The 18879-nt window shown below is 47.1% G+C and overlaps 1 protein-coding gene across 1 annotated transcript in view; it reads left to right on the top strand.

Annotated features, from left to right (window-relative positions):
* Window positions 1-18879, top strand: part of LOC144799679 (coxsackievirus and adenovirus receptor homolog) — a 316427-nt gene that overhangs the window by 262278 nt on the left and 35270 nt on the right. The window contains exon 4 of the mRNA XM_078671161.1: window positions 4733-4891. Within this exon, the coding sequence (XP_078527287.1) occupies window positions 4733-4891 (159 nt within the window). The remainder of the gene's footprint in view (window positions 1-4732; window positions 4892-18879) is intronic.

The raw sequence follows: 18879 nt of genomic DNA, 5'->3' as shown, positions 1-18879 counted from the left end.
CTATTTTCATATATACTTCGTGTGGAGTTCCTTTTGTGGGAGGCCTGGGAGGTTGCTGTTGGTGGGTGCGTGCGCAAATGCTTCACACATGTCCTCCGAGATAGGCCTGACTGCCCGCGCCGCGTTACCTAGAGGGCGAGCAGGGGTCGACTTTATATAGGAGTGGCGGTCTCTGACTGGCTGTGGCGCAAGCCCTGGCCGGCCGGGGGTCCCATTTCCTACATGTTCCAATTAAGTGATTGCAAGTTGCAAAGAGAATTTCGATTTTCTTAATGTTTGAAGGCACATTCACATATTATATTCTCGTTTAAATTGTACAGAGTTTACGTGAAATGAACTTTGAGAACCGATTCCTCTGTCAGCTTTAGGCTTTTTATATTGTAAATATTGTATTTAATCTTAAAGTATTTTTTAAATTTGTATTGGAATGTTTTGACTGTATGCTTTTATGATTTTGCAACTTAAAATCGAATAAAGCTTAATTGACTTGACTTGACTAGTAAAACTTTCATCCCATCTAAATAAGTACTTCGTTTTTTTCACGTAAAGAGATCACTGCCAAGGCAGTCAGAGAAATAAAACCTACCCAGGGTACTCTATCCACCAACCTTCCCTCGTTCACATCATATAATCTATCAACATCCTTCTCTGGAGTAGCAGCATTTAGAAATCTGCTACCGCTTGTAGACAGATCAAGTACAGGAACATGAACCTTGGGATGCTCATTAGGTTTGAAGATTTCATCAATGATCTCTTCTTCGCAGCTATCTTGTGAGAGATGCATGTGAATTATATTCAAACTGATCTCTTCTGCAAAGTGTTTGGTGGTTTTCAACATGAAGTCATCATCAGTGGCTAGCACAATGGCCAACACAGGCTTCTATGTGGTGTGCTCTCTCTATAGGTAGCTCAACAACTCCTTGTAATGCTCAGCAACATCTGTGACACAGAAGCTGTGTGGCCATTCTCCTTGCATCCAACCAGCTGAGGACAGGCCTATTCCGGGACAACCGACTCTGCTTCTGCTACCGGCACTGCATAGTGGATAGGCTGAGAGCCCTACCTCTGACTGGGTCAGGTGCCAGCCAGCCACAGCTGTGAGGAGCAGAAAGACCGTGCATAACCACTGCATCCTATGAACAACTAGTGAGAGGTATTAATAAATTAAAAGAAAAAACCTACGGCAGAGGTGGGTGACTGGAGAGGAAACACACAACGCACAGCAGAGGGACAACAGGTTGACAAGAGCCAGCAGACTTTAGAGCAAGGGGCTACTAGAGGCTGAGGAAGTGTTCAGAGAGGAAAGCATGGGAGTCTGGCTATTACTTTATAGGGGCTGATTCTGATGCGGGTTGGAAAGCTTCCTTACCGAATCAAATTGGAAATGGTTTCTGACCCACTTGGATTGGGAGAGTCCGACCGACCGAGTAGGATGCACCTGGATGCTTCCAGATACTATTTGGTTGGACACCCATTGACTTCAATGGGAGCATTTGTTTCTAACCGCATCGTAATTGGGCCATCGGTCTGGAAGACACATTCCCGATCCGATTTGGAAGGAGCAAATGCCATTAGGACGCCTTCCTAACTGCATCCTAATCAGGCCCTAGGTGGGGTGCTTTCCTAACCGCATCAGAATCAGGCCCTTTGTGTCCAAATAGTTCAGATCTATCTGGATAAACTTTAATAGGCTTTGAAAAAAATTAAACTGATTCAAGAGTTCGAGGAAAGACTTCCATCACACATTTTGCATGAAAGCTCTGCTATGTGTAGTCTAAAAAACACTCAACAAAATGTGTAAGAATATTTATCTGAACAGAAGGTTGCCTGAAAAACCAAACAATATTGCAACAGATATGTTTGAGTTGAAATAAGTAGGATACCACCCGATGTCTAGGAAAATCCATAGATGCATCAACATTTGCCTTAAGCTACATGGCCAGATAGAGCAGAATGTTTGTAGAACAGTTATGTTTTCAGATGGAAGCACTGACGAGGTATTGAGCCATAGCAACAAATCAGCAAGGAGATACATTGAAGCATATGCTGACAAGTGAAGAACGCAAATGGAGGATGCTAGCCAGGAATTAGTTGCTTTGGGAAGAGATGAGTTTACACTTCTGCTTTCTTTTCACAGGTATAAAGGTAGACACTTAGAAGGCCAACTTGCAGCTTATAACAAATTGGTGGAGGCTAATGAAAGCAAAAGATGTATTTAACGTTCTCTCTTCACTGTTAATAGTCAAGGTAAAATTATTATGGTGTACTCCAGAATACTTGTCAATCGGTTTTCTATGATTAAGGCAGTGATAACGACTGCCTTTATACCCACATGAACCCTAGCCTAATTATCGCCATTAGTCCTACCTTCTGGGTTTTACTATGCTGACACCTGACAATACCCCTCCCCACAAAGCCCTTCCCCAAGGACTGGCTTGTAGGGACATTGTCTATGGACAGAGGTTACCAACTTTGGGGCAAGTACCTGAGAGACTTCTTCCCATGACCTTTCGTCAGGACCATAACCCAACCAATCTATAAGATATGGAAACTTCCCTTTATATCTAAGGAAATCTAAAATTGCTTTTACTTTATGCTCTGGTTCTTGAATCAGTGGTGCGAGGCTGGATTGTAAATGTGTTCCCTTTATATAAATGGTTTCGGCAACAATGCATTGTACACTGAATAAATAGTCATGGTGGATGGAAGGCTTAATTGCATAGCTACTGCACTGTGCAGCGTATTACTGAAAAGGCCCACTGTATCCTGGTAACAATGTATTCTTTCCAAGCAGATAAATATATTTAGCAGAGAAAAAACCTTTGAACCTGCTTGTAAAGAGGAGAATCTTTACATTTTGTGTTTGTCTTGTCTCGTACTGTATTGTATTGTAATCTTCCAATTTAGACTTAACTGTCCATGTTTCCTGTATCTCATAAATTCGCTGCTATCATGAAGGATAATTGTGAGTGAATGGTGGAATGTAGACTGACATATGTGGATGGCATCCCTGAAGCACAAAAAAGGTGACGGGCCAAATTAAGAATGGGTTGAGTAATCATAAAAAACTTCAGCTATCCAAAGCAATTGTACCTAGTTGTTCAGTTTCTGAATTTAACCCTGGAGGTATCTTTCTAACTCTTAGTTAGGCCCTTATACATCAGTCTGAGGAATGTGGAAGTGTCCCAGTGATCAACTCTGCCCCTTAAAGGGAGCCGCAGTGACAGCAGTTTCCTTAAAGGTAAACAAAGTTTGGTGGATGGCCAAACTTTTTTTTAAATTTGTTTTCCAAAAACAGTCTCCCAAAGCGAAAGTTAGTTTTTTTAAAACAAAAACAAATGACTCTCGAACCTAGGAGGTTTTCTCCCAGAGTGTGAGGGGCATTATGGTTTTATCTGTCCCTCACCACCAGGTTTTTCCTTGCAGTGATGGGCTGAAAAAAAGTACATTACACTCTAAGTAGGGCAGTCGGTGTAAACGCCTTTTTCCTGCGGACTCTACACCATTGGGCTGTTGGAGGAAGCTTTACATTGACAGGAGCCATCGGGGATCCATCGGTAGAAACTTTATGGTCTGTCCATCTGTAAGTGTGGCAGCCAGGATGAGAGTATGGCAGACAAGGTACTCCATTGTGTTTGTGATAGAGTCTGTCAAACTCTGTAACTGGCCATATTTTATGAAAACTCTTGTGCCTGGTGCAGACACAAAGTGGCTGCAAAGCTCCTGCTCCAGCTTTTGTGACTTACAGGAGATGAGGGAAGGGTAGGAGGAAACCCAATGATTAAATTGGTTTCGATGGGACTACCCTCTCCCAGAAAGCAATCTGTTTTTAAGATATGTTAAATTTGGAGGCAAGACAAGAGAAATGTGTTTATTATCTCTGGCTCAGCTTTGCATTCCAACCAATAGCACTCTGTAAAAGCTGCCTCTTCAATGAAAACCCTCCAAATACCCTCTCTTGCCCCTAGAATTGGGAAGTTTAGTGCATGCATGGCCAGGAATCATGCAATGGGATTGCTATTAAAGTTATGGATTGTTTGGAATGTTCTTATGAGGTGGGTGGTGGTGCCTGCATAGATTGAGTTGCTGTAGTCCAGCCAGTTAATGGAAAGGTGGATTTCATAGGGAGAGGGTATGTAAACAAGAATGAATGGGGCTATGCAAAATTACAGTCAATGGTCAGTATTGAAGACATTTTAGATTTAATAAATTGGACAGTCAGAATATTGGTTGAAACCCTATCATGAGTTGGGAAAACTTTGTAGGGCGTAGCAGATATAATGTAATCACTAAATTCAGAGTATGTCTGGATCACTACAAGAATACGTCACACCTATTCCTATTAAACTCATTGTGAATCTGGTTCCTTGTCTAGACATTGCTTCAATGTTTTCTTTAACCTTTATTTAACATTTTCTGATTACAGCTACAAGTAACAAAATTGTCTCAGCGATTCATCATCAATTTCATATTGACATAGTATCATCAAAAGCATGGTGCGGAGTTCTACGGCACCTAATCATGCCTAGCCCCTTGATAAAGTTCAGAGGAAACACGTGTACATTTCATACAACTCAATCACCACGTTCATCTAGTGTGTCGGCGTGTGCCCCATTCTGCTCTCAATGCTAGCGATGTGGACTTTGCTTCAAAGTTGAAAGGATTTCATGTAAATTAGAGATGAAAACTGTATCTCATTTATCTTTATTTTGCATTGTGTTAATTTCCGCAGTGAAGCCAGTTCGGACCCAGTGTTTGGTTGAAGGTGAACAGTACCAGGGTCGTGACGTTGTGTTGAAGTGTAAGCCTGGTGAAGGCTCTGAACCTCTCTCCTTCAAATGGGAGAAGATCTCTGGAGACAGCCCTGCTGTACCACCAACTCTAAACCTGGGTAAGGGGGAGCTTTTCATATGCATGGTTAGTGAGAAAAGATGCAGTCATTAAAACTCTCACTTTATCAAAAAGCACAAGAGAGGATAATTAATATATGTAGCTGATTTTTAAAATCTCTTATTAACAAGGCATTCCCCCAAGATCATATTGCTGGGCCTGGTGGAGGATGTGGAGGGCCCTAGAGGATACTATATGTTAGTAGAGCTAGGTGCACTATTGGCGAAAAAGGACGTAGCCAGATACCGGAAATCGCCAACTGCCCCAAAGCTGAAGGAGTGGGGAGCAGGAATGGACTTATCTGCAAACCTGAATGAGCCCATATACCAGGCCCTAGGATGCCCAAGAAGCACTTGAAGATCTGGGGAAAATGGTGGTCATACTATGGTTCGAACATTGAATCTACATGTCTCCCCAGGGATGGAGCAGGTTGAGGGTGGGAATCGTCCTTGATTGTATAAGTGATTCCCAGAGTCGATCAGCATTATGAGCCACATGTATGAACCTATTTTGCAGTCGCAAAAAGCCTATTCACAGAATTGGCCCATTTGCCAATGCAAAAAAAGGATTTTCCTATGCACCAAACCCTATTTTGTGATTCAGTAATTTGTTAAATGGGTTTGCGATTCGGTATTTGGAAGGGGCGTGTTAAGGGCGTCCCTTCCAAATACTAAATCTCAGCGGTATGTAGGAATGTTTTGTGAATGTGTTGGCAAAACATTCAACCCATTCATAAATGGGAAGGGGTTGCCAAGGGACATCTTTCCCTTTGGGAATGGTGGCGAAAACGTTTTTTAAGAGCAGGCAGTGGTCCTATGGACCACTGCCTGCTCTTAAAAAATTAAAAGAAAATGTTTCATTTTTTTGTTTTAAATGCAACCCGTTTTCCTTTAAGAAAAATGGACTGCGTTTGAAAAAAGGTATTGCTTTATTGAAAAGCAATATCAGGCATGGAGGTCTGCTGACGCTCGCAAGCCAACCTCCCGTTCTTTGGTTGTAAATTGCGACCTACCTCATTATTTTAATGAGGTAGGTCGATTTGCAACCCCTTAGGAATCGCTAAAGGAAACTCTTGGAGTTTCATACACTAGGAATGGAAAATACCTAATTGTGATTTATAGGAAATTGCAATTAGGTAATCGCTTTTCCTAATGTTGATACATATGGGCCTATGTATGTTGCTTTGTGCCTTAAAAAAAATCCATAAGGTGTTATAAAAAAAAAAAGATCACTTATCAAAACAGATTTTCATAATTTCAAGTGGCCTTTAAATTCTGATGGAGCTTTTAATGGGAGTTTGATGCTATTAAAACTTCCAGGATCAATTGTACCTCTGCAGATTCTGGTTGAAAATTAAGAATTTTAATTGAATTGAGACCGGAATTAGAAGATGTGAGGTAACAATCCTCTTTTCTAAGGGGACCCTTGAAGTCCCACTTGATATCCACCGTGGCTCCACCCTCCAAAATTACCAGTGTCCCTAATAATGTTAAGTGCCTGGAAAAAGGGGAGTACCGGGGCATTTAGGATGCTACACATAATAATAGTTGTGGTGCTGTTCATAGCAGTTGTATTTGTTAAATATCTCAATGTAACCCCTTTTGATCTTGGAACGGCCTTATCTCCCAAAACATCCCGGCATGACTCGTGTGTGGGGGGGCTTGGGGGGGGTCACGTGGGGAGGGGGTCATGCGTGGGGAGGGTTAATTGTAGATATAATAAAAAAGTTAACTTACCTTAGCTGGCCCGGTCTGGTCCCGCGTCGTCTCTACCCTCACAGGAAACAGGCAGCCTCCCTCCCCACCCCTAAGCCAATCACAATGCTGCAATGTCAGCATTGTGATTGGCTGGGATGCCAACCACACAGGTGCTATGGGGAGGCCATTTTCTCCATGTAGGCTGCAGGGGCTGCTAACCCTTGATATCGTCACCAAATTGCTGGGGGACCACCCTGAGGACCTGTGGACCCGAGGGAACAGCCTGAAACTGCTAGGTATGGCCGTCAATATTGGCCGCATTGCACAGCTCACAAGATGGCGGCAGCCCGCTGTTGATTGCAGCAGCTTCCAAACACATTGCAGGTCACAGCAGGAGCTGTCACTGGAAGGGCTGCTGAACCCTGGTCTGGTGGTGGGTTCATTGAGGGACCCTCCCAGCTTAACTGAGAACCTGTTGAAGGTGGCTTGGAGTCATCGGTGCTGCCGACTGCCTCCGGCCGCACTACCCCACTTTTATGCTGTCGGCTTCCAGGAGTTGGCTGCTGTGGTGAGTGGACATCTCCCTGAGTGCAGCAAGAGTGGTTGTAGGATGGCAGTGACACCCCTGGAGGACGTTAGTGCTGAGAGGTGTGGTGGGGAAGCCCATTGTCAGTTGCAGGCCCCAACCAGACTGCACAGTGACTGCAGCCGTCATCTATAGAACCCAGCTTGCGTATCACCCAGCAGACTGCCTGCCTCGTGCCATCTCCCTGACCACCTGAAGAGCAGGTGCTGCCAGACTCAGGTAGCGCCTACGAGGGCCCTGTTTTGCAGCAGGACCAAGGGGATTGACGTGGCAGCCAGATCCCAGTGTGGGCCCCATCTTCCTCTCTCTTAACTGGCAGTTGGCGCTTTGGCCCCTGCTTGAAGATAGCGATAAAAGATCTTTACCCCGGACATTTCATCCCCCCTTTATTACTCCACATAGGGCCCATGGTAAGAGTAGTCGCAGGGGCTGCTAAAGGCCTGCTTGGAGTCTGGGGTGCTGGGGGTGTCTTACTATTTTTTTGACTCTAGCACAGAATCAACAGTTTAACTCACTACAAGAGCCCCAATACCTCCTCTCCTGATTAACCTATTACTCACCACTAAGGGCCCACCACGGCTACCTGACATTCTGGTGGGGGTCTCACTGTGCCTGGGACTGACCACTTTCCCTCCCCCCCAAAATCACTGTGACTTGCTCTAGTCCAAGCTGGAAAGACTCTAGAAATTGCTTCCCCAGTGACTCTGTGTGATTCCTCCAGACACTTATGGTGACTGGGCAGTCCACTGGGGCATCTGCCTTGATGTGACTCAATATACAATTTCTCCCACTTTTAAACTTTTGTGGGGCTGTTTATGCTGATATCTGTCCTGTATTTGACATTGGGGGCCACGTCCTCTGCCAATACATGTGCCACCTCTGCTTGTTTCTTCTGGGGCATACCAAACTCTTTGGTTGACTGTGATCTGTTGGTTTATACTGCTCCTCTTATCCACGGCACAGTATCTCCGAGATGTAGGCATGCTACATATCGACTTACCTAACATTGGGCTCCATTGGTAACAGGCGGCTAGACCTGGTTCTCTCCCTTCCCTCATTTTGTCTTGCCTCTCACCATGCCGTGTCCTGGTCGATGGAAAGAAACCCAGTGAACAGATCCTGATAAACCCCCTGTCTCCCTAGAAAACTGTCAGCTCCGCCCACCACAATGCTAAAAAGGCATTGATGCATTTGCATAGACAAAGCGGCAGGCACCGTGTGGTGCCTGCCGCTTTGTGTATGCAAATGCAGGGGGGTACCACAGGTACCCCCCGTGTGCACCCCCACCTCTCCTTCACTTGGGGGGCCCACAGGGGGCCCCCAGAGTGAAGACTGCATGCCTTTTCGTGGCGGCATCGCCACCGCGGAAAGGCATCTAAAGCAGCCCATCATAATATGGCTGACGGTGTCTATTAGACACCGCCATCATATTAATCCTTTTCCGCCCCGGCCGCAAGGCGACAGGGGTGGAAAAGCGGCGGACGGTCTTCCCGTCAGCCGCGGTCCCCCCCACCATCCCAATATGTCGGGGGGGAATTTAGTTGCGGATGGCGGGCGGATTGCCCCCGCCAGGCTGGCGGTGGCTACCGTCAGTCTGGCGTGGGCAATCCGCCCGCCATCCTAATGGGCCCCGTAGTGTTACCTCTTCCAGAGGTAAGACCATGGGGGCATGCTCGATCTTTCTTACGATCACCCTCTCCACCTCTGCCATCTTGTCAAAACTGTAGACACTGCAAAGTGGTCTACCCACTGTTGTTCCAATATGCGGGTACAGATAGCTGGACCTGACCCATCTGCAAAAAGGGGTTTATTCATTGCCTTCCAGAAAAGAGAGGGATCTCTGGTTTCACTGGCTTGGGTTAGCTCATACAAGGCTAGGGCCTGAAAAGTAGCCTTGCATTTACGTACTACCTGTTTATAGTCCCCACCTGTCTTCTGTCTCTAGGGACCTGTTTCGAAGCTATCTTGAAAATCATTTAGAGCATTCCCTATCAAACCACTTCAGGTTTTGCGTACTTGCTTGAGTTAGGAGGGAACTCAGAAGATTCTTTGCCTTATCCGCACTACCTATAAAGGCTTGCAAAATATCCATGTCAGGGGCAGTGGCATCTAAACAGGTACCTATCACTTGTGTCACCTAGGAAAAGGGGATGCTTTAAAAAGAGCTGAATCAAAGTAAGAGCAATGTATTCACCTGCCTTGATCCACGAGAAAAAGCTCTCTATTGGTCCCACCACCAGGGCGCATAATGTCCCTGTGACCTTCAAGTTCCAAAACAAGGGGATTATGATCACTAAAGGGGCTGTGAACAATATCAAAATGAGCAATATACAAAATTAAGGGGGCTGAAATAAAAATAAAACCTATGATGGAAGAGCAGACCCTCACCTTTTATGTATGGACAACACTGGGATTAGGTAAGTTAATTAACTTTTCCTGGGCAAATACCAGGTTATGGGAGGCTAAGATCTCACCCAGCTCCTGCCCTTCCTAGGAGTGAACAAATTGAATCCCCCCTTTTACTGTACACCTTGGGCTATTATCTAGCAGTATTGGGCAATCACAGAGATGGCAATTAAAATCCCCCACTAACACGGTCATCCCCTGACCAAACCTGGGTATCCCCAGGGTATTCAGGGTTATCCTTAAGCTGTGAAGGCTCAAAACCTCATCTAAACATCCTCTGTCATCATAGAAATTAATCAGAAGTAAAGGTGGGACTCCAGAAAGAGATATCTTCGGCCCCTGCAATACCATCACGTTCTTATCCAGGTTAACAACCTGCCAGAAGAATGGTCATACCCCCTCTGGCCCTGCCCGAATCTGCGGGCAGCGCAGGCAGAAAATATGTCTTGCAACCCTCAAGGAAAAACCTGTCATTCCTCTCTCATGTTTCCTGGAAGCAAATCATCTGAAAGGTGTTATGAACTGCACCCAGGTGGGATCAGAAAATTAGGCCGAGAGCCGTCAATGTTCCATGCCACACTTTTTAAGTCCCTTTGGCTCCACGCTGAAGTAACCACAGCTGGGGTAACTGCGAATGATGCTGCAGAAGGGGACACAGCAACTTCTCGATCATAGTTCAACTTAGAAGAAGGGAGTGACAGAAGAGTAGGAGCCAGTCAGTCGCATGATTCAAGACTAATCAGTGGGGTAAAATGATTCATCATGTTTAGCCGCAAAGGCTGCCCCGCCTCAGTCAGGCGCTACCAAAAGAGCCCTGAATCTGGCAGTCTGAATGTCCGTGAGGGCGACAGACCCTCTCTGGTTTTGAATTTTTTTTAAGGGGATCGCAACAATGCCCTGCTGGTGTTGAGGCTTGTAGGAGGATAAGAAGGCTAAAATGTGTGCCACCATCCCAGTGTCATCAAAATTAGCCACCACAAATCCCCAGGCCAGAGCTTCCGGTCTCTACCCACCCATATGACTCTGTAGACCATAATGATTGCGTCAGAAATACCTCGCCCTCCCTGAACACGCTACTTGAACCAGTGGGTCACGGTGTTTTTAACTCCAGATAAGGCTCAAAAGAGGAGCTTTATAGATGTGGAACGTTCCCCAGACCAACAACTTAAGGGGTGCCTCAGGAGGCCAATCCAGTTTGTCCACAGAGTACAGGGGCCGGGATGGAGCTGTGTGAATATGATGGCTCTCAGACAACGGGAGAACTGATGGTCGGCACCCTGTGACTGCATCCCTACCACCTCTCCCGGACCTTGAAGGGGCCCCTGGAGGGATAGAAACACTTTAGGGATGCCTGATGTCTCCTGGGGCATGGGCTTCCGAGTCGGTCTACTTGGCCTGAGGCACCCTCACCTCATGAGTTAGGGATAGGATTTCAGACATTCTACTTTCAATGATATGTAATCTTGCCATGATTGGGTTTAATTTAGCAGACAGAACCTCGGAAAGATTGGTAAATAAATCCCTGCTACATGGGCACTCCACATTTGACAAAGCAGAATGGAGTCAACCCAGGATGCCCAATAGATGGTAATGATCTCAGGGTCCAAGCTTTTCTCCCTACTGCTCAGGTTGGGAGTCGAACAAGTGGAGTGAGGGGGAGTTGAGTCCAAAGGAGGGGCCACCATCCCCTCACCCGATAATGGGCTGGTGGCTATCACATGATCCTCCTGCCCCCTACCTGTCCTGCTCATGCCCATCGGCTCCCCCAAACCCCACCACCAGTAATTCCCTCCTCCCTCCTAGTGGTCATCCCTGGTAAAGAATTGCTCGAGGGAGAATACACAGGGATGCCCCTAGTTAATAACATATTTCTTTCCACTATTCAATTTCTTTCGATATTACTGAAGCAGCTGGAGGTACAAAATCATCCATAGTGGTAACTCATGTGGTCGTGGGAGGTGGGGAAGCTTTTGAAACAGGGGCTTTCATTTTTCCCATAGTTAGATACTCCAGAGACGTCTCTCAATGAGGGTATCAACCAAGAAGGAAGAAGAAACAGCAATAATACAGTCCGTCTCCCCACAGCCAAGTTAAATAATCCACCCACTCTAATAAACAGCTGTTTCCCCCCAAGTTTATTAGGAACTACCTCTCAGCCCATGTGTCCAGGGCCAGTCCCCAAGAAGCTGCTGTGTGAATCAAACTCTTCCATGGTGTTATATGTCCTGAACACAGCTAGTCCATGATTATCTGCCCTCCGGGCCAGAAGCGCCCAAACACCCAGTGACCAGACCCTATTGGATAAACCCTAAGTGCCAGGAGAAAAAAATCCAAAGGGGATGGCCATCTCTCTCTGGCGCTCACGAGCAAAGGACAGGCCTGCTCTTTGCCCAGGTGCGGCCTACGCTGCTGTGGGAGCGGCACGCTACAAGTGCAATGGCCATGCCTCTCACGTGTGCAGCTGCGGCGCATCAGGGGAAGATGCACTTGGGGACACGGAGTCCCGCTAGGGTGGTAAAGGCACCCAGAGAAGGTCAAAATGACAGCCCCCTGCCAGCAAAGCGTCCCACGCAGCGGTGGGAGAAGCAGCAATATAATGGTGATGGCCACGTCTCTCCCATGTACAGCTGCAGGAGATCAGTGGAAGATGCACCCTGGGGCAAGGAGTCCCATGAAAGGCAGCCACAGAAGGTATAAATGACATCCCCCTGCCAGCTTACCAACAGCATGGTCGATACAGCGAGGCGTTATTCGGTCTTAATGGGTTGCTTAGATGGTTGAGATATTTACCTTGCCTATATAGTCGCTCCTAATAGGGGCCAAACTTCATTTCTAGATACATTGTTCAGGGTGCTAGCCCCTTTACTGCCTCAGGTGCTCCTCATTTGAGGGATGTTCTATTGTGTTGCTATATTGACTTAGACCACTCCCGCCCCCACTCCATGATTCCCCTATTGCCCGATTGGCCCGGAGCTTCACTGCCATGCAGGGCCATTGGGGCCTGCTCAATGGATTGCGACATTGCCACTGGCAAGAGCAGGATTATTCCTTCACTCAACCATGCACGCATTACATGCGTGCCTGAACTCCTTTTTTTGTTCCCCGGACATACTCAGGCCATATCCTCTACTGAATATCTCGCCTGCACTCTTTCCAATCATAATCCCTTTTGATGACGTTGCAATGGGGGGGAAGGCGTACCACCAACCCTAGCTGGTTAGTAAAGGAGGTGAGTTTGAAGAACCCTATGTCTCCCAACATAATCAGGGAAAAATTCAGAATTATTTTGATGAGAGCACTGGTTCTGCTACCTCCCCTCTTGTGTAGGGGGAACCCTTTAAAGAGATCATTGGAGGAGCTGTTTGTCTGTATCTGGGGGAATCTGGAAGTCCCTCTGGCAGGATATTGTCTTCCATGAACGGACACTCGGGGATCTGGAACGCCGGTGCCTGGATCACTCAGAACTACAGCAGGAACTGCTGGACGCTAAGAAGAGAGTGGCGGAGCATGTGAAGCGTCTTCGTTGCTTCGCTCACAAGGCTTATATAGTACTGACACATACAGAGTGGGATAAATCTGGCAGATTGCTGGCTTGGTTGGCTAACCCCTCCCACCGAACCTGGAATTGCTCACTCCAAACAGTACTCACCAATACACTCAGGGAGACATAAATGGGTACTCCCAATTATATGCAGCATTTTGTCCCAACTCACTGGGAATGCACTGTTGATTAGTGGCTCGCCGCTCTGCCAGGGGGTGGACTGGCCTGGGGGAGGTGAAAGCACTGGGGGGACATCACTGAGGCATGGTCCATGGGAAGGTTCCATGATAGACTGCCGGTGGAGTTTAATGCCACGTGCCTTGACATCCTTGCCCCCGCCTAGCAGACTTTTATAAGCACACACGCACCACCAAGGCATTGAGGCCCTAATTGTCCCACTTATTAAGCCAATGAAATCTGCCGCAGATGTGAACCCCTGCCGGCCCTTGTCCAAGCTAAACGCAGATTACAAAATTCTTAGCGCCTTGCTTGCACATCGCCTGCTTCCTCACATGTCTGGATCAATCTGTGTTTATACTTGGCCGTTGCATCACTGTTAATGTCAGGTAGCTTCTGGCGATCCTCAGAAAGGACCCATGGCTCCCAGAGCGTGCTGATGCATGTTTGTGGACATAGAGAAAGCTTTTGACAGCTTGGACTGGATTTATCTGTGTGATGTCATGCTTCAGATGGGACTTGGGCCTGGGTTTGTGGACTGGACCTTTACAATATATATGAACACTGTTGCCAGGATGTGCACCGGAAGCACAATCTATGACGAATGCGTGGTGGGGTGTGGTACCTGACAGGGTTGCCCACTATCACTGTTGCCTTTTGCCCCCTCAGCGGAGTCATTGACTTTTAGAGTGTGCAGTGGTCTGCCCTTTTCGGGTGTCCGCATCCACAGAATAACCCATTTCATTTGCCTCTATGTAGATGGCATGATGTTCTTCCTTCATGATCTATGCACAGAACCAAAAAGGGCGGCTCATCTCCTCTCTGCCTTTGGGAGGCCTGTGGCCTAAAGGTGAATTGGCTGAAAACTAGTCTGTTCTCTATGTGCGATGATAGGGAGGAACCCCCTGAAGTGGGTGGTATGTGCTGGGAGATGACGGTAGTTCAGTATTTAGGGGGTTCAGGTATATCAATTTCTTCCTCATGTCCTGGAAGGTATTATAGGTACATCGGTATCTGCTTTTCATCTAAGTGTGGGGTTCTGGAAGATCTTACCCCTATCATTCACAGGTCGCATCGCAGTGGCCAAGAAGGTGTCATTTCCTTGACTCCTGTATTTCTTTTTAGTGCTCCAACTGGGGATTCCACAAGCTACATTTCAAGACCATGACTTTATTCTTATTGATCTCATTTGTAATAATAGTCACTGACATGTAGCCCTGGCTAAATTAAAGTGCAAAATGATGGATGGGAAGATGAATGTCCCTAATTTTTATTTATACTACTTAGCAGCCCAGTTCCAGCGGTGTATGGGCTGGTTCTTGGGACAGACTTCCCCGGGTTTGCTATGCTAACCGGAACCCCCTGACTCACTGCAGCTTTGGACATTGATGCTCATCCCAAAACGGGCCACCCTTATGGACCGCCATGACGTAACCGTCCTCAGGTCTTGTTGGATGTGCATTCTCAGTCGGGCTCACTTACAATTGCTGTATTCCCTGAATTTGATGCTGCTGGCATAGATTACACAACTACAGAGAATAGAAGGTCTCTTTTTGGAATGAGAGGACACAGGGTTGGATACCAGAGACACGTTATATTCTGATGGAGTACTGCCTCCGTTTGATGACTTATGCATGGACTATGATATTCCAGCGGAACAATTTCTGGCACAGTGTAGAACCCAGACCCCATGCACAGCTGTTGCTTCCTATGCAACACCTCTAACACCAGTTGCCTAGTCTCAGGTCTATAAATAGCCCTGAGGGACAATGCCTTGTCCACCCTTGCTGTGCTGCAGGGTCGCTGAGAGGAGGACCTGGGGGGCCCCCATTTTGGATGGAGACTGGGCAGGTATGTGGGAAGTGGAAATCAAAATCTCCCACAATTCTTGGTTTAAGTTAATCCATCTTTAAGTGCTCCACTGAACGTACCTCATGCCCTTAAAGCTTAGCATATATTTTTCACCAACCACACTAGACTGCCCACGCTGTCGAGTTGCTACAGGGAATGTTGGCCCAAGGGGATGTGCCTATTAACCAGAGGCCACTGACCGCTCCTTGACTCCTTCGCCCCGACTTTGTCTCCTGGGCATCCACCCTGGCCCTGCTAAATATAGAGTCACTAGCCACTTCATTGAGCTGGCCTTGGTGCTGGCTAAGCGTAACATCACTATGATATGGAAGCACGCTGAGGGTCCTCCGATTGAAAGTTGGCAGGCAGACATGGTACAATGAGCAAAATTAAAGGGTGTCACTTTGCTTTATGGAGCACTCCAGGGCAGGCACCTCATCACTGTTACCCAATTCCTTATTTATTGGGAGGGAAGGGGGAGAGCAATGCCATGGGGGGATATTGGGACCGGTTATTTTATATGTTTATATCATCCATCATGGTGTGTGCTTATTCAGTGCTGACATGACTTATTGCGTATATGCCTAGATCTTAGCTTGGTTTAAAGATTTCATTTATGTTTTGTATTGCTGGATTTTGTCACTCTGGACAGATTTATTTATTTATTTTGGAGTTTTATAGAGCGCACAGCTACCTCCAACTGAGGTGTCCCGGCACTAAATGCGGAGTACAGGAAGATGAAGCAGACTGCCAGATGTTTTCAGGGCTGGGGAGGCTAAAAAAACAGGTTTTTAGGATTTTGCGGAAGGCAAATTGCGAATTGGCCTTCCTTATGAACTCAGGTAGGGAGTTCCATAGGTGGGCCGTTCTTAGGGTAAAAGATCGACCACCTAATCTGGCTTTTTTGAAGCGAGGGGTGACCAGAAGTACTTGGTGATTTGATCTCAGAGTCCTTGTCTGATGGTATTTTCGGAGCCTTTTTCTCAGGTAATGGGGGCCTGTCTCTTCGATTGCCCTGTAGGCGAGAGTGAGCGCTTTGAATTCCACCCTCCTTTTTACTGGCAGCCAATGTAGGTTCCGTAAATGAGGGGATATGTGATGTCGAATTGGGATGTTTCTGATGAGCCTAGCGGCAGCATTTTGTATAGTCTGTAATTTCCTGATCATATAATCAGGCAAGCCCAGGTACAGACTATTGGCATAAGTCCACTTGGACGTGATGAGTGCATGGACTACTGTCTTTAGTCTTTAGGCTTTAGGCATGTGCGAGCAGGGCCACCAAACCCCAGGGGCGGCCACGCCAATATATATCCTGGGTGGTTGGAGGAGTCCAGTCGTTTATGGTCTGATCTTGCTCTCCAGTGGTTGAACCTGACCTCCACCTACAAGGTGGCCCAGGTACACAACCTTACTCTGCCCTATCTCGCACTTAGTAGCCTTGATAGTTAGGCCTGCCTTCTGCAGGGCCTCCAAAACCTTCTCTATGTGGATCAGGTGATCTTCCCAGGTGGAGCTAAAGAGCAATATCATCTAGATAAGCTGCACAAAAGTCATCCAGACCTGAGAGGACTTGGTTCACCAACCTTTGGAAAGTGGCAGGTGCATGCTTCAAGCCAAAAGGCATCACCACAAATTGGAATGACCGCCTGGGGTCGAAAATGCTGTTTTGGCTTTTGCATCATCAGCTAGTCTGATCTGCCAGTAGCCTGCTGTCAGGTCAAATGTGCTCAAAACCTTGTCAGAAGCCAATCTGTCAATGAGCTCATCTGCCTTGGGTATTGGATGGGCATCTGTCCTAGTGACAGCATTGAGACCTCTGTAGTCCACACAAAACCTCATCTCTCTCTTACCATCTTGGGTGTGAGGTTTAGGCACAAGGACTACTTGACTGGCCCAGGGGCTCTCTGAGGGCTCAATAACTCCCAACTCCAACATCTTTTGGACCTCTGTCCTGATACAGTCCCTGATATGGTCAGGTTGCCTGTAGATTTTACTCTTCACAGGCAGACTGTCACCAGTGTCCACCTCATGGGTGCACCAGTTTGTCTGACTAGGAGTCAAGGAAAACATATGTCTATAGGCCTGTAGAACTTGTGTGCAGTCCTGTTGCTGCAGTCAGTGAGGCTGCCCGCCAAGGCCACTACATCAACTGAACCATCATCAGGGTTCTGAGAAAGCAGGTCTGGGAGAGGGTCACTCTCCTCCTCCTGTCCCTCATCTGTAGCCATGAGCAAGCCCATGTCTGCCCTCTCAACATATGCCTTCAGACTGTTGACATGAAGCACCCTGTGGGGCTGCTGGGAGTTCCAAGGTCAACCAAGTAGGTTTCCTCTCCTGTCTGCTCAACAATTGTGTGGGGACCAGACCATTTGTCCTGGAATGCTGCTGGGGCCACTGGCTCCAACACCCACACTTTCTGTCCTGGCTGGTACACAGTCAGCACAGCCTTTTGGTCATGCCACGCTTTTTGAAGTTCCTGGCTAGCCTCAAGGTTTTTAGAAGCCTTTTTCATATATTCGGCCATCCTGGAGCGGAGACCAAGTACATAGTCCACTACGCCATGCTTAGGCTTTATGAGAGGTAACTCCCATCCTTGCTTCACAAGACACAGGGGTCCTCTTACAGGGTGCCCAAACAAAAGTTCAAAAGGGCTGTAGCCAACCGCCTTTTGTGGGACCTCTCTATAAGCGAATAAAAGGCAGGGCAGGAAGATATCCCATCTTCGCCTAAGCTTTTCAGGGAGTCCCTTGATCATGCCCTTTAAGGTCTTGTTGAATCTCTCAACGAGACCATTGCACTGTGGATGGTAGGGTGTGGTGAACTTATAGTTTACACCACACTCTTCCCACATAGCAGTCAAATATCCAGACATAAAGTTTGCAACTCAACCTGATCAGGCTCAAGCTCTTCCAGGACAGTTCCTTCTTGGGTCTCACTATCAGCTTCCTTAGAAGGCTGATCTTCACTCTGAGGCAGGGGGGAAGGCACTGCCTTAACCCTACTGCTCTTTCTCTTGGTAGGCAACTGGTCCATAGTTTCAGGATCCAGTGCCTGTTCAGTTTGGCACTTTTTGGCCTGTGACCTGGTCACAGCAAGGACATGTGCTGATATGCCCAGTATCTCTGCATGAGTCCTATACTCCACTTCAGACCAGACTGAAGATTCTAGATCATTGCCCAACAAACATTCTACAGGGAGGTCTGAACTTACAACAACTCTTTTGAGGCCAGTTACCCCTCCCCAGGAGAAATTAACAACTGCCATACTATGGGTCGTAGTGACATTGCTAGCATCGGTCACTAGGTAATTATCACCTAGTATGATCTGTCCAGGGTCCACAAAGTTAGGCGTCACCATGATGACACTTGCACATGTGTCCCTGTAGGCCTGAGCCACTTTATCATTGATTAAATGTGTCTGTCTGTACTTGCCCAGGTTACTGGGGCTCACAGTAGAGGACATAGCCATGTCCACATCACAGACAAGGACAGCTTGAGTTGGTACTCTGACTAGGCCAGAGTCCACCTCAGTTCCCAGTGTTAACCCCACTACACCCTTCTGTTGAGAACCACCACTATTAGCTGTACTAGGGGGAACAGTTGCCTTAGGGGCAATGGTGGTTGGAGCTGCCTCCTTTTTGGTGCAATCACTGGTCCAGTGAGTATTACTTTTACAAAAATTGCACCAGGGTTTCTTTGGACCTTCCTTCTTCTTGGATTTCTTGGAACCCC

The sequence above is a fragment of the Lissotriton helveticus genome, chromosome 12 (assembly GCF_964261635.1).
Source record: "Lissotriton helveticus chromosome 12, aLisHel1.1, whole genome shotgun sequence".
Classification (NCBI taxonomy): domain Eukaryota; kingdom Metazoa; phylum Chordata; class Amphibia; order Caudata; family Salamandridae; genus Lissotriton; species Lissotriton helveticus.
Note: the sequence above shows the minus strand (reverse complement) of the source record. Positions and strands in the feature narration are given on the sequence as shown.